A 15,046-nucleotide genomic window follows, 5' to 3' on the forward strand; every position below is an offset into this window, starting at 1 on the left:
GGGCACTGCTACTACAAATCTCTGAATATAAGCACAGGGTGCCAAGACACCTAAAGTGGAGCACCAACAGGAACACTACTCAAAGAAGGAGGAGTGGATTTGAGATATCTAGATCTCTCTGCGGCAGCCTGGATGACCAGAATGTTTGATGCAGAGTAGGTAAAGAGAAATTCTGCTCCCTTAACTGGAACGAAACAGCATTTCTCTGCCCTCTTGGGAATAGGGGCACCCGAGGCTGGTGTATGACAGACTGTGCTAGGAGGTTCCAGAATAGCTTCATTAACTGGAAATGTATTTGACTGGATCTAGTGGTTTCTAGGATATGTTCGTGCTGAGGGTCCTGGACCTCCTCTAGGGAGATCTGGAGTCCCTTTGCAACCTTTCACAATAAATCCAGAAACTGTTTATGGTCATCTGGAAAGGACTGAGATGCCACGGTGGCTGCTTCTTTGGGAAATGAAGACAATCTCTTCTGTACTGAAAGAACCAGTTCATATTCGTCCTCTTCTGTAGAGTCAGGAGGAGGCTCTCAAAGTTCCTTCAGAAGGGAATGGTAGAGTGATTCTCTAGGAGAATGCATGGATTCTATACATCTTGCATACAGAACCCTGTTTCCCATTATGGCCTGTATGATGGTTAAGGAGGGAATCCCCTAAGTGATAAATGTTGAGATGGAGGTTGGTACCAGGAGGCTCTGGATCTCCTATCTGGACTAACATGTTTCAGAGGAGAAGAAAATTGCTCCTTTGGTGGCCCTAATTCTCCCAAGGAAGAGAAGAAAGGGTCCAGTTCCAATGGTGGTACCAACAGTTATAACAGAGGAAAGGCACAGCTGGCAGATAGAAGAGGGGATAGGCATCTGTCAAAGGTAGCATCCCCTGGTGGAGTCACAATCTTCCTAGTGAGAGAAGGACCTGATGAAGGTGGAAACTGAGGCTTCGGTGTAGCATTAAATCTCTGATATCCCTGGAGTGTGAGGGGTCCAATCCACTCATGTCAGATGGGTTGGAGAAGGGAGGCTTCATGAGGCTGGAGTGTTAAGATATGACAATACCATCAGTGGTAGAAGCTCTGATCATGCCAGAACTGTTGGAACCTGGCTTTTTGACTTGGACCGTACCAGTGGAGCGGACGTGGCTGCTATGGGGATCCGCTACTGGTGAGCCCTGGTCTTATGAACTTTAAAGTCATGACCCTGGGACTTAGTACGTCCATATCAGACATCTTCAAAGCAGAGTTAGGGAGAGACCTGCTTTTATGCTTGGAAAGGCAGAGTACACTTGCTCAATGGGGGCGTGGGGATCCATAGGTATGGATTCTCCTGACACAGAGTTGGACCTTGTGGCAGGAGGCATGCTCCGTATCAGTTCAGGCCAACACACTGGGGGGGGGAGGGGAAGAGGTGTTCTTTGTCTGGGTCTGATTGAGGCTTCATGGGCTTCTCCATGAGGTGTTTTCTAAGCCAGAGTTCCCTCATCTCACAGATCTGGCTAAGGGGAAATGTGGCAGATATTTCACGTAGCCACAATCTGTGCCTTCCTGAAACAGTATAAACAATGCTGGTGATCATCACTGACCAAGAAGGAACGGGGGCAGGACACACATATCTGAATCCCGGAGTTCTGAGCACAGTAATAGCGGAGGTGGGAAGTCCCCAAGGCAGGGAATCTAACTAACTAGAAAAAACTCTGCTAAAGGTCTATAAAAACTATTACATATGTACTCACTATAAAGAACTACATACAAGAAAGACACTGAGGCAATCTTTGAAATATTTACAGATAGGAGAAATTGAAGGAAAGCCCTGGGCACTGGATACATGGACACCCAGGCCATGCGGCAGTAAGAAAGAACTGGAGAGGGGGTTGGTCCACTCTGCACTTCATGTCTTTGGTTGGAAACACGAGGAAAGCAAGGGCTCATGCACGGACCAGATACGGTTTGCAAAAAATTCTCTGACTCCAAGTGCATGGAGCACAGCCACATAGGGACCAGCACTCAAAGACGAAAATATGGTTTCATTTAATAGAAGGAAAATGTATTTAACAGATTAGGACCTTTAGCAGTTCATCTTTCTAATGCAATTTTATTCATTTCACTTGTCTTAGATTTAATTCTTTTCAATATTAATTGAAAATCTATTTAAAAAAAAAACTTTGAAAATCCAAAATAAAAAAACAAACTACGTGTAGGGGAAATGTTACTAACCCATTTACTCTTTTAAACAAACTATTTGAAAATTTTTACTCGGCAGCCAAGACTTCATTGCAGGATTGTTTCGTTATAACAGGGTGCAGTGGAGCGGATTGGCCGCCCACAAACCCGGAGTGGGAGGAACCCCTCATTGAACTCTGGTGGGCAGAGCCAGCCCACGCTCAACCCTCCTGTCAGAAGTCAATGAGCGGGACTGGAAGTACAAATGGCATGCCAGAGAACTCAATTGAGAGGCAGCCACCAGAAGAGCCAGACGCCTCCTGTGAGCTCTGCCTCCTGTGAGCTCCTGAGCTGGGAGGCCACTGCAGACCCCAAGGGAGCCAAGGACTGGCCAGGATCGCCAGAGCCATTTACAGACTGAGTATGGAGGAGCTGCAAGCACGGACAGAGGCCTTCTTCCCCAACAACCAAGACGACCCTCTACAGAGCCAGGTACATCCTGAGGGGGAGTTGGGAAGTGGCCCCGTTGATCCAGTGGCAGACAGCTCTATCAAAGTTAGGGACATGGGCCGGGACGCAGTGGAGTGGGGGAACTTGTGACCCCACCCCCCACCACCCCAGTCCATGGGCGGCAGTCACTCCCTCTCTCAGGCAAGAAGCCTGCGATTGTCGGCCCTCTGCCAGAGCTAGGAGGCCCAACTGTTTGCTACTCAGCCTGCATGCTGGCCTGAGCCCTCAGACTCTCTAGTGCTCTGCCCTGATCAAGGGCATGTGCTAACTGACTGTTTGATGCCCAGCATGAGTACAGGCCTGAGCCTGAAACTCTTTGTTGCCCTGGGGCTCCGAAACTGAGTTTGTTGTTTGGCTCTGATCACAGGCCCGAGCTCACATTCCCCGTCACCCCACTGATTCCCCAGGTGACCTCTGGATTGGCCACCCACAGACTCGGAGGGAAAGGAGACCCCCTTGGGACTGTCACCTGATGTGCTGAAACTACCTCTGAGCCCATTTTCCCTGTTAGCTTGGGACTCCAGAACCCTATCTTGTTGAGCCAGACATGCAAGCCTGCTGCAGCACAGACCCAGAGTCTGAACCACATCACCAAAGCTGCAGACTTTAACTGAAAACCACTGAGCAGGCACTCCTGTCTCCAGCACCCAGAAACCCAACTCCCAATGAGATCCAAACCCCAAATAAATCCATTTTACTCTGTATAAAGCTTATACAGGGCAAACTCAAATTGTCTGCCCTCTATAACACTGATAGAGAGAGATGCACAGCTGTTTGCTCATCCAGGTATTAATCGCTTACTCTGGGTTCAATAATAAACAAGAGATTTCATTAAGAATAAAAAGTAGGATTTAAGTGGTTCCAAGTAACAACAGACAGAACAAAGGAAGTCACCAAGTAAAATAAAGCAAAAACACGCAAGTCTAAGCCTAATACATTAAGAAACTGAATACAGGTAAATCTCACCCTCGGAGATGTTCCAATAAGCTTCTTTCACAGACTCCTTCCTACTCTGGGCTCAATTCTTTCCCCTGGTACAGACCTTGTTAGTTCCAGCAGGCATCTTACATGAAAAGCAGGGGATTCAACATGACTCTGTCCCCCTTTGCTCTGTTCCACCCCCTTTAATAGCTTTGGCACAAGGCTGGAATCCTTTCTGTCTCTCTGGGTTCCCACCCCTCCATCTAAATGGAAAAGCACCAGGTTAAAGATGGATTCCAGTTCAGGTGACATGATTACATGTCCTGTGAGACTTCATTACCCACTTGCTGGCACACACATATACAGGAAGTCCTACAAGTAAACAGAGCCATTTATAACCAATTGTTCTGGTTAATGGTAGCCATCAAGATTCCAAACCAGCGTTAATGGCCCACACTTTGCAAAATTACAACAGGACCTCAGAGTTATATTTCATATTCCTAGTTTCAGATACAAGAATGATACATTCAGACAAATAGGCTGACCACACTCAGTAGATTATAAGCTTTGTAATGATACCTTACAAGAGACCTTTTGCATAAAGCATATTCCAGTTACATCATATCCACACTTATAAACATATTTTTATTAAAAATGTGGACTGCAACATCACAGAGCCACTCCCCCCAACAGACTACATGGGGTAACATTGTGTGTGGGGAAGAGGCACAGGGAAAGAAGAGAACAGTTAAGATTTTATGAAAACAAGTAGAAAATTTCCCTGACTCCATATATTTTGATGGAGAGAGTTTAATAATTGCTTCCATAGATGTCATAAGTGTCTCTCTAGGTGTTAAAATTCTTCTGTTGTCAGATAGGCGGCTAGACATATGGGCTCCCTAGTAAGTTAATAGGGCTGCAGTTAGAAGATATGAGTTCAAATAAGACACAGGTAGAGGCTGCTTTAAGAAGGGAAGCATGTTACTGCACTAAGTACTCTTCAGGATTCACAGCCAAGGTTTATAGAATTCTACGAAGAATATATCAGGGAAACGTTTGGTGAAGGGAGATCATATTTCTATGAGAAGCCACGGCATATTAAATTATGTTCTTCAAACACTATTGTTAGAATGGAATGTTTTTTTAAAGAAGCAAGAGTGAGTTCTCTTAAATCCCAGTAACCATTGCTGCTTCTCGCAATAGCAAAAATACTATATCTAGAAAGAAAATTTACCTCACAGTATTTCAAACTTTTCAGCCTGGCGTTGATTCAAGAAAACAGTCTTTTCCCCAAAGAAAATGAAAAGGTACAGATATAATATATATTATGGGTTATTTAAACAGAGCAGCCACTTAGCTTTTTTATGAAGATTTTTTTTTCACCGACCACATAATTAACTCAAAATATAAGAGTATTTAAATATTTCTGCATTTGTGTGTGTATGTATATATATATATATATATACACATATATATACACACATACATACATATATATATATATACACACATACATACATACATATATATATATATAAAAATGAATCAATACATTTGAAGGCAAACAACTTTGACTGAGATAATTTTACATGGATGGAAGGTCACATCTTTATTCCTATTGTCTAACTCACAAATCAGAAGACAGATGCAAATCTTACAAAAAGAACAGGAGTACTTGTGGCACCTTCGAGACTAACACATTTATTTGAGCATAAGCTTTCATGGGCTACAAATAAGCTTATGCTCAAATAAATTTGTTAGTCTCTAAGGTGTCACAAGTACTCCTGTTCTTTTTGCAGATACAGACTAACACGCCTGCTACTCTGAAACCAAATCTTACAATGCATCCTAATTATTTAAGGACTTCTTAAATTAATATGCACTTGGCCTTTCAAATAAAAATCTGTGTAAAGAACACTAATAAAAATGCTGATCCTATTCAGAGAGTCTGAGAGATATTAGAGACATGCAAAGCAAAATATGTAAGTACCATGATGACTATTATCAAGTAATAATTTGCTAACAGTTATCACACTTGATACTTGACACACAACAGTTTTTTCCTCATGCTTGGGATATGTCTGCGGGCTAGCCTGTCTGATGTAGACTGAATCTAGCTAGCACAAGTAAAAATATCAGTGAAGACACTACAGCACTTGCTTCAACAAAGGTATTAAAAATGCAGCACAGACCCTGACTCATAAGTAGAGCCGTACCAAAATGTGTCACGGACCATGAAATTTGGTCTTTCCCCATGAAATCTGATCTTTTGTATGAGTTTACCCTATATTATACAGATTTCACCAGGGAAACTAGCATTTTTCAAATTGGGGGTCCTGACCCAAAAGGTAGTTGCAGGAGGGTCACGGTATTGCCATGTTGACTTTTGCCCAACAATTTATGTTCTTCTATGTGCCTGACAATTTTATTCCTTACTATTGTTTCAACTAATTTGCCTGATACTGACATTAGACTTACCAATCTGTAATTGCCAGGATCACCTCTAGAGCCCTTTTTAAATATTGGCATTACATTAGCTACCTTCCAGTCACTGGGTACATAAGCTGATTTAAAGGACAGGTTACAAACCATAGTGAATAGTTCCAGAATTTCACATTTGAGTTCTTTCAGAACTCTTGGGTGAATGTCACTGGGACCAGATGGCTTGTTACTGTTAAATTTATCAATTAATTCCAAAACCTCCTCTAATGACACTTCAATCTGTGACAATTCCTCAAATTTGTCACCTACAAAGGATGGCTCAGGTTTGGGAATCACCCTAACATCCTCAGCTGTGAAGACTGACACAAAGAATTAATTTAGTTTCTCCGCAATAACTTTATCGTCTTCAAGTATTGTCAAATAAAAGTGAAGGCTCCAGCATGGCATTGAGGAGCACAGGCCACTGGTGAGGAAAGGAGAAGTTTGCAGAGCTTCCTGCAGCTGGGGGAAAAATCTGGGGATGGGTCTGACCCGGCCCCGGATGCCATGCAGGGTAAGAGGAAGTCGCATCCTCCCCATCCCAGCTGGGACTAGCAGCTGAGCCTGACGCAGGGTAGGAGCCATCAGTCAGGTCTTCCCCACCCCCGTCCCTTGCCCCAGAGTGATTTACCTCTCTGCTGGCTGCCCTGGGCACCTGTAACATACTGCCGGGGAGGGTCACATGACCGCTCCTGTGGCTTCTCTTTGCTTCCCTGTCAGAAAGTCATTTTTCTGTGGGGAAACAAAGAAATCTGAGGGGAACATAAATTCTGTGCATGCAGAGTGATGCAGAATTCCCTCAGGAGTAACACAATCTACTGTAGATGGCAAATAGACTACGAGTATTTAGGCTTAATAGAGAAGCAAAGCCACACCAGCAACACATGGAGAAATTCCTTTTAAGTCAAGGGAAGTTTCAAGCATGGCTCACCTGGAGCCTCTGGCCCTAACACAGCAGATACAGTAATCATAGATAAACAGACCATAAAAGAAAATTAAAAGAAATTTTCTAATATGCAAGCTGCCTTTCTTGCTTTCTGTTCCCTTTGACCATGGGATCAGGCCAGCCATTTCTCAAAATGCTGTGTGGCCAGAAAACTGGAATGAAATGTAGCATCAATGAAAACAAGAATGTTACCACGAAAGTTAATTTTAAAAGAAAATCAGCTCAACAAGTCTCTTCTTAATTTATTTAACACATTTTTGTTTCTGACGAGAGACAATGATTTAACTCAGAATTTATTTTGCTAGGGCTCTCTCTATTTTTGAGCACCAATTAGGTTAAGTTTTGAAAAAGCTGATACTATGCTATAGGAAATATTTACATTTACGAACTGTGTTGAATAATCCTTCAGAGTCATTTATGGAAAAGTTCTTAAAGGTAGCCCTTGGTAGTTCAAGGTAGTTCATGTGTTTGTTATTAAACAGAGATACTCACACACAGATACCATAAGAATCCTTAAAATGTTGAATGATCAATCAATAAAAATCACCATCAGTTTTTGGCAATGGAAATTTTAGACATCAGAAGAGTTGAGACCATCCACAATTTCAGATGTAGTCAACAGCAGCTGCAGATGCTCACTACCTCTAAAAGTCACTCCCAGAATAATTTGCTAATATTATTCCACAGGTTCCCAAGATGCCACACGTACAGCAATCATTTCTTAGATGGAGTTAATGGTGTGCAACACAACACTTGTTTCTACATATGGTGGAATAAAAAACAGTGTTCTCACTGTACCTACCACATACAACTGTTTCCAGAGGATAGCCCATTCCTGGAGCGTTGCTGTGACTTCAGTCACTACAGAATCTTCAAGTGGAACTACTGTTTCATATTGCCTGTAAAAGAGAGAAAAATATTGTTTATAAAGGCTCTCATGAAAAGGTAGAAACAACAAAAATGACCTGAAATCCATGTGAGCAATATATAGCGAAAAGGACAATTATTACAACTTGCTCTCCAAAAACTGACCAATTAGACTGCCTTTCCAGGGGGCTCTAAATTGAGCTCTGAAGCCATAGGAATGTTTACACTGTTTTCTTTTTATATCAAATTTTACTTTGTGACACAAAGACATATTATTTATATTACAAACAATTAAAGAAAAATAGGTACTTTGCATTTCTAATTTCTATAGATTTAGTCTATTAAATGTTAAATATTTCTAAGAATTTTTAAAGACAGTATTTTAGCACTAGCCCTCTGCTATGCTGACCACCATTACATATCATCTTCAGGAAGCAGCTCAACTGTCACTCCATTATCTCTCACAGGAACCTGCAAGGAGAGGGAGTATTTTCTAATTATATGAGGGCACTATTTAATTATAATTGTAGTAAAGTTCAGTATTAGAGTCTTCTTGATTATGATGCACTAATATTCCTTATGCCCCATCCAATGTCCATCCCACAGCCAAAGTAACCAGGTTGTGCCTGGGGAGTTCCACAGGACTGAGTTTTCTCCTCAAGACTATGCTGATCCTCTCCCCTATGTTCAGCACTCAGGCCAACAAATCCATTACTCTATGGATCCACTAGCTCTGTACCTTCCTCAGCCCAGAGAGCATTTAATGCAGTGGGTTACATTGTCTCTGTGTGGGTTTCCTGTCCACCAACTAAGCAGAAGTATCACACTAGTTCCACTGTGTTCAGGGTCTTCCACACCCATAGAGCAAGCAGCAAGATTCCTTCACACCCTCTGAACACACGGTATGGTAATAATATAATGTGATGTAATGTAATAATCTGCTTTTTATATTATCGGAGCCAGGGGTGGCTCTAGGTATTTTGCCACCCCAAGCACAGCAGGTAGGCTGCCTTTGACAGCTTGCCTGCAGGAGGTCCCTGGTCCTGCAGATTCGGCGGCATACCTGCGGGAGGTCCGCTGAAGCCGCGGGACCAGCAGACCCTTCACAGGCAGGCCACTGAAGGCAATCCGCCTGACGCCTTCGCGGCGACCAGCAAAGCGCCCCCGTGGCTTGCCACCGTAGGCACGCGCTTGGCGTGCTGGAGTCTGGAGCCACCAGTTCCTTTACTTAGCCTTTTAAGTGGAACAAATACAAATGCTAGGTATTGTACAACAACTGGCAAAAACTATAAAAGTAAAGTGTATCTCAAGCTTCTACTATTCCAGCAATTAAAAAACAAAAACAAAAATCTGTGACAGGCATCAGTGTTTCTGAAATACAAATGCTAGATTGTGGAATTTATTCACAGATCTGAGTAGAGGAGTGATGTAGGAGCTACACTGAGGGCTTGTCTACATCAGAAAGTTGCAGCGCTGGTGAGGGAGTTACAGCGCTGCAACTTTGAAGGTGTACACATCTGCAGGGCATCACCAGCGCTGCAACTCCCTGTTTGCAGCGCTGGCCGTACTCCCGTTTTGTCTCGGGTGTAGAGGATCCAGCGCTGGTGATCCAGCGCTGGTAATCCAATGTAAACACTTACCAGCGCTTTTCTTGACCTCCGTGGAAGGAGGAAGCCTCTGGTAATCAAGCTGATCTCCTTTCCCGGTTTGCTCTCTCGTTCCCGGAACCCCGAGCAAGCAGGTAAGGAGAACCGCTTGCTCGGCGGTTCGGGGAACGAGAGAGCAAACCGGGAAAGGAGACCAGCTTTGCCGCGGTTTGCTCTCTCGTTCCCGGAGCCACCCTGCAAACCGCAGGGAAGGAGAACCGCTTGCTCGGCGGTTCGGGGAACGAGAGAGCAAACCGGGAAAGGAGACCAGCTTCGCCGCGGTTTGCTCTCTCGTTCCCAGAACCCCGAGCAAGCAGGTCTCCTTCCCTGCGGTTTGCAGGGTGGCTCCGGGAACGCGAGAGCAAACCGCGGCGAAGCTGGTCTCCTTTCCCGGTTTGCTCTCTCGTTCCCTGAACCGCCGAGCAAGCGGTTCTCCTTCCCTGCGGTTTGCAGGGTGGCTCCGGGAACGAGAGAGCAAACCGCGGCAAAGCTGGTCTCCTTTCCCGGTTTGCTCTCTCGTTCCCCGAACCGCCGAGCAAGCGGTTCTCCTTACCTGCTTGCTCGGGGTTCCGGGAACTAGAGAGCAAACCGGGGAAGGAGACCAGCTTCGCCGCGGTTTGCTCTCGCGTTCCCGGAGCCACCCAGCAAACCGCAGGGAAGGAGACCTGCTTGCTCGGGGTTCCGGGAACGAGAGAGCAAGCCGGGGAAGGAGACCAGCTTCGCCGCGGTTTGCTCTCTCGTTCCCGGAACCCCGAGCAAGCAGGTCTCCTTCCCTGCGGTTTGCAGGGTGGCTCCGGGAACGCGAGAGCAAACCGTGGCGAAGCTGGTCTCCTTCCCCGGTTTGCTCTCGCGTTCCCGGAACCCCCCTTGAAGCCGCCCAACAGCGCTGCAGTGTGGCCACATCTAACACCACTTGCAGCGCTGGTTGCTGTAAGTGTGGCCACTCTGCAGCGCTGGCCCTATACAGCTGTACTAATACAGCTGTAACAACCAGCGCTGCAAAATTTTAGATGTAGACATGGCCTGACTCTAAAGAATCTTCAGAAGAAACTGCTTCAGGAGGCACAATCCCAGTACTTCAAAGAACACTAGAGGCATGCAACCACTGCCCTTCCTCTTGGATGGTACAGTTTGCTCTCTGCACCTAGCCAGCTCTGTGAACTTTTGCAGCAGGTAGGGTTATGGTTTCTACTACTCCCCACCACATTTCAGCTACTTGTCTCCCCCACACCCATGCAGGATGTGAAAGACAGAGAAAGAAAGCAAAGTCATTTTTCCCCTTACCTTCCCCTTGTGTATTCATGCTAGCTCCAAATAAATAACAGAAATTGAAGATTTATCTAAATAAAAAGACTGAATCTTTTTACATGTAAAACCAAATTCTCAAAACAAACTTTCATTTGGTTTTCCCATCATCTTTGCAACATTTAATTTTAATCCATTTATCCAAGAGTTTTATAATTGTGCCTCACTACAAACTAAAGCTAATGTTAGAAAATGGTTACAAAATTGAGTGAATATGTGTTTCTCTAAATACTCAGGGACTAGAAAACTAGCACATACAATGACCCTTACAGCATTCCTAGCTTTCCCCAAACTCCCATTTAAATCAATGATTTAAATTAATTCATATTCGCTTACTGATTTGGGATATTAAACAGGATATTTTCCCTTGTTCTATCATCTCTTTTACCCCATCCTATCCAGGAACAGAAATTATAAACTGCTGATTCAGCCACCAATGGGCTAAAGGAGGCCGATGTACCTTACAGTGGTGGTTGGTGCACACAGCAATCAACAAACGTCAGCAAAGACTGATACAATTGTTAATGCCAGATGAAGGTGTGAGATGATCAGCTAGTCTCCTCACAATTTTCTGAGGCAGATGCTTATGCCCTACGAGCCAAGAAGTTGTCACACTTCTTGTTACCTGGGGTTCTTTCAACCCAAAGCTCTTGGTAACTTTACTCTGTGCGAGGAGGTGTCAGGAAATAAATCAGGGGAGACACGGCCGACTGACCGATAGATGGCTGGCACAAACAGGACAACACAAGAGTGCTTTCACTTAAAGCTAAACTTTACTTAGTCTCAAGCACTTACACATGTCCACAACAAGTCAGTAAAACACCCCCAACCCTTGATAATTATCAAAGCTGTGTGGCTTTCAAATGATACAGCAGCAGCCCGTCTGCTACTGGGGAACACAAGATGCATCCAAAGGAAGAGGCCAGTCCTGAAACGAGTCCCACCTGTCTCAAGCTTTTTCCCCTTATTTATACATTAGTAATTAAAGAAACCTTGTTAAATAAGCAGTTTCAAACAAGAGGTTCCTTCTGATTATTGATTAACCAGGTGTGGGTTTTTCCAGAACTTGCAGCCTTGAGACCTCAATAGACATTCCTGGGGCATATCCTCCTCTTTGAAAACGCATGTATCAGCAAATTTAACCCAATTCTTATCAGGAAGGACGCGGGGTCATGCCGCCCTTTCGGTGGCACCCTAAACCTCCTCCCCTCCTGCCTTGGTCAAGCTGAGACTTGCTTTTAACAGCTTGCTGACTAGGCTGTCTAACAATAAGCCGTAGTGGTTTCAGGCACTTTACTGGTTTGCCAAAGTCTCCCTATACACTCTTATTTGATGGCATTTAAAATTTTGGATCTGGCCATTTGGCCTAGTCATTATAGTGGAGTGGTAGCTTTCCTACAGTTGAAGTGGAGAGTGGCTTACTGTTTAAAAGATGACTATATTAAGTACTCTAAAATCCACATGATGGTTCAGTTTGTCTTGCAGTTTGCCGTAAATCATAGGGGGTGCAAGGAGCACAGGGTTTGTGGTACAATTATGAGGTCATTTGAGAGAAGGGTTTTCGAGATACAGCTCCACCTACAAAAAATGTGTTTATAAAACATGGTTCTTATAATGTTTTTTATACACACCTGGAGCTAAAATGATGGCTCTGTTCCCCCGAAATTGGTATCATCCCTTCTAATTTATTTTAGCGATTGATCAGCAACCATTGCCCCTTTGAGGAAGTAATAGCGAAAAGATACTGAGGACAGAATTTGTTACTCCAACATGGAGTAAACAGACTAACTAAGAGACTGAAACGTACACGATGACATATTGTGGCCATTGAAACTGAGCTACAATGAAGTACTATAAGTTTGAGCTCTACCCTTGGCAGCATTTGTGGAATGTGTGTTTTACTTGTTCATTGCTCTCTCTCTGCATTCTGCAGGGGCTGCTTTTGGATACATTGATCTGAGATCGAAAGTTTTGGTTTAAGAGCAATATTTTAAAATGCTCAAAAATCAGCATGCACACCTGATTTTTAAATTATTTATTTTATTTATTTATTTTTACTTCAGAAATATTGTCAAGGAAAATAGCTGTGATTAAATACAGGGGAGATGAAAGACTAGTAAACAAGGTAATACAGGCATGACATGTTTACAGCTAAGATTTTGTCACGGATATTTTAGTAAAAGTCATGGACAGGTCATGGGCAATAATGAAAAATTCACGGAAGCCTGTGACCTGTCTCTGACTTTTACTAAAATATCCATGACAAAATGAGGCACCTTGGCAGCTGTGGGCAGGTTGGGAGCTCCAGGGTCCCCCTCCACTGGCAGCTCCAAGCTGCAGAGGTCCCACCTGCCTCTGGGGGTACCCTCTGCCACTCGTGGTAGCGGGGGTATCCCACAGCTCTCTGCCTTCGCAGGTGGCAGAGAACCCTGCAGATCCCAGCCAGTGCTGGCTGAAGTCATGGCGGTCTTTGGAAGTCACAAAATCCATGACTTCCGTGACCTCCATGACTAAATTGCAGCCTTATTCCTGTTCAACAATTTCCTATGTGACTGAGTGAGATCAAAGCAAAGCAAGTCACTGGGTCAACTGGTCAAGGGGTTAAATGATATAAAGCCCTTCTAACATGAACTGCTCATAACATTTTCAGATTCTCATAACTTTTCGGTGCAGAGTTGGAAAAAAGAGGGAGAATTTCAGGGTGTATTGGTGCATGGTACTGTAAATCCATACCTCCTTGTAGTGGGGCAGCTGCCCCACTACCGCAGAACAAGTGTTTAAAGCAGCCCAGGAGATGGCTGTGGCTGGGATAAGCAGTGACAGCAGCTGAGGGAGTAGCTGACCACAAGTGTGGTCAGCTCAATCAGAGCCCAGCTGGCCCTGATAAGAGGGCTGGGAGTCAGGCGCTGAAGAAGTCTCACTCCAGCCCTGGAGTGGGAAGGGCTAGCTGCCTGAGAGCAAGGTACCTGAAGCAATGCAGTGCTCGGGAAAATGACAAGGGGAGCGCCAGCCTGGTAAACCCCGAGGCTGCAGGCCTTGTTGAAGGCCTACAAAGGTACCAGGGCTACAGAGATGTAGCCCAGGGTTAGGCAAAGGCAGCTGGTCCAACCCCCTTGCCAACGATGAGTGACCAGTACAGACTGCAGTTTGCCCCAGTGAGAGGAGGCTAGGTGATGACTGGCAGTAGCCACTGAGGCAAGCTGAGTATAGTGAGTTGGGGGTTCCCCTGGGAGGGGAGACCTAGAGTGAGAGGGTACTGCTGGGACAGAACCCCAAGGTAAAGGGGCACTGGGGTCCAGGAGGGAAACGGGGCCTGAGGCAGGCAAGCCACTGGCCCACAGAGGGCACTCCAGAGCTGGAGTTGAGCTAATTCCCAAGATGACCAGCAGGAGGTGCCATGATAATGAGTCTTTGACTTTGCTACACTCCTCCATTTCTGTCCCCCGCTTCAAAGCTTGCCCTCACTGACTCCATTTCACACCTTGCACCATTCACGCATCTTCTGCCTATCTCCTGTGAACAGCTGAGTGCTGAAAGGGGTCATGGAATTCACTGTGAGGAAAAGACCACATAGTTGTCATGACCACCTCCCCCTGAATTACTGGCACCTCATAGGAACTCTCCCCATTTTCCTCCTGTTGTGATGTGGCCTGAAAAAACTGCCAGTTCTGCAGGTGGAGATGAAGCACAGTGGCATTTTACTTGGCTTTTCCCATACAGGAGGCCCCATATAGAGAAGACAAAGGAGAAAAATCTCTGTATGTGAGAACTCATGTACAAGGGACCCACAACCAGGGACTAAAGAGTAGACTTTCATCCAGCACAGTGCTTGTAGCTCCCAGCTGGCTTGTCTTTTACCAGTTTTACATTCTGTAGATTAAGGCATTAGAGGATCCAAAATGGCATTTCAGCATGAAACACTAGCTGTTTCTCTGGGTATGAGTCAAGGAATGATGGGGAAGCCTAGACGGGGAGGAGCTGGGAACAAAAATTCCTGTATCCTAATTGGACACCATGTGTCTGATGGACCAAATACACAAACACCCATCTATCTGTACCAATGCTGATCATGCCACAGATAAATAATAATGTGCATAACTCTGCACTGGCATTTGTATGAACTCCTTGATTTCAAAGGTTTGCATAGGTATACCTGAAGGAAGAACAGAGATCTGTGAGTCTTGTAATTAATAATCTTGTTCTTAATGTATTTGAA

At 44.7% G+C, this 15,046-nt stretch overlaps 1 protein-coding gene across 9 annotated transcripts in view; it reads right to left on the reverse strand.

The window, feature by feature from the left end:
- DOCK3 (dedicator of cytokinesis 3) overlaps window positions 1–15,046 on the reverse strand; it is a 612,097-nt gene that overhangs the window by 469,184 nt on the left and 127,867 nt on the right. For all 9 annotated transcript variants that reach the window (XM_030569027.1, XM_030569026.1, XM_030569028.1 and 6 more), the window contains exon 5: window positions 7,815–7,911. In XM_030569027.1, the coding sequence (XP_030424887.1) occupies window positions 7,815–7,911 (97 nt within the window). The remainder of the gene's footprint in view (window positions 1–7,814; window positions 7,912–15,046) is intronic.

This window comes from Gopherus evgoodei, chromosome 7 (assembly GCF_007399415.2).
Source record: "Gopherus evgoodei ecotype Sinaloan lineage chromosome 7, rGopEvg1_v1.p, whole genome shotgun sequence".
Classification (NCBI taxonomy): Eukaryota; Metazoa; Chordata; order Testudines; family Testudinidae; genus Gopherus; species Gopherus evgoodei.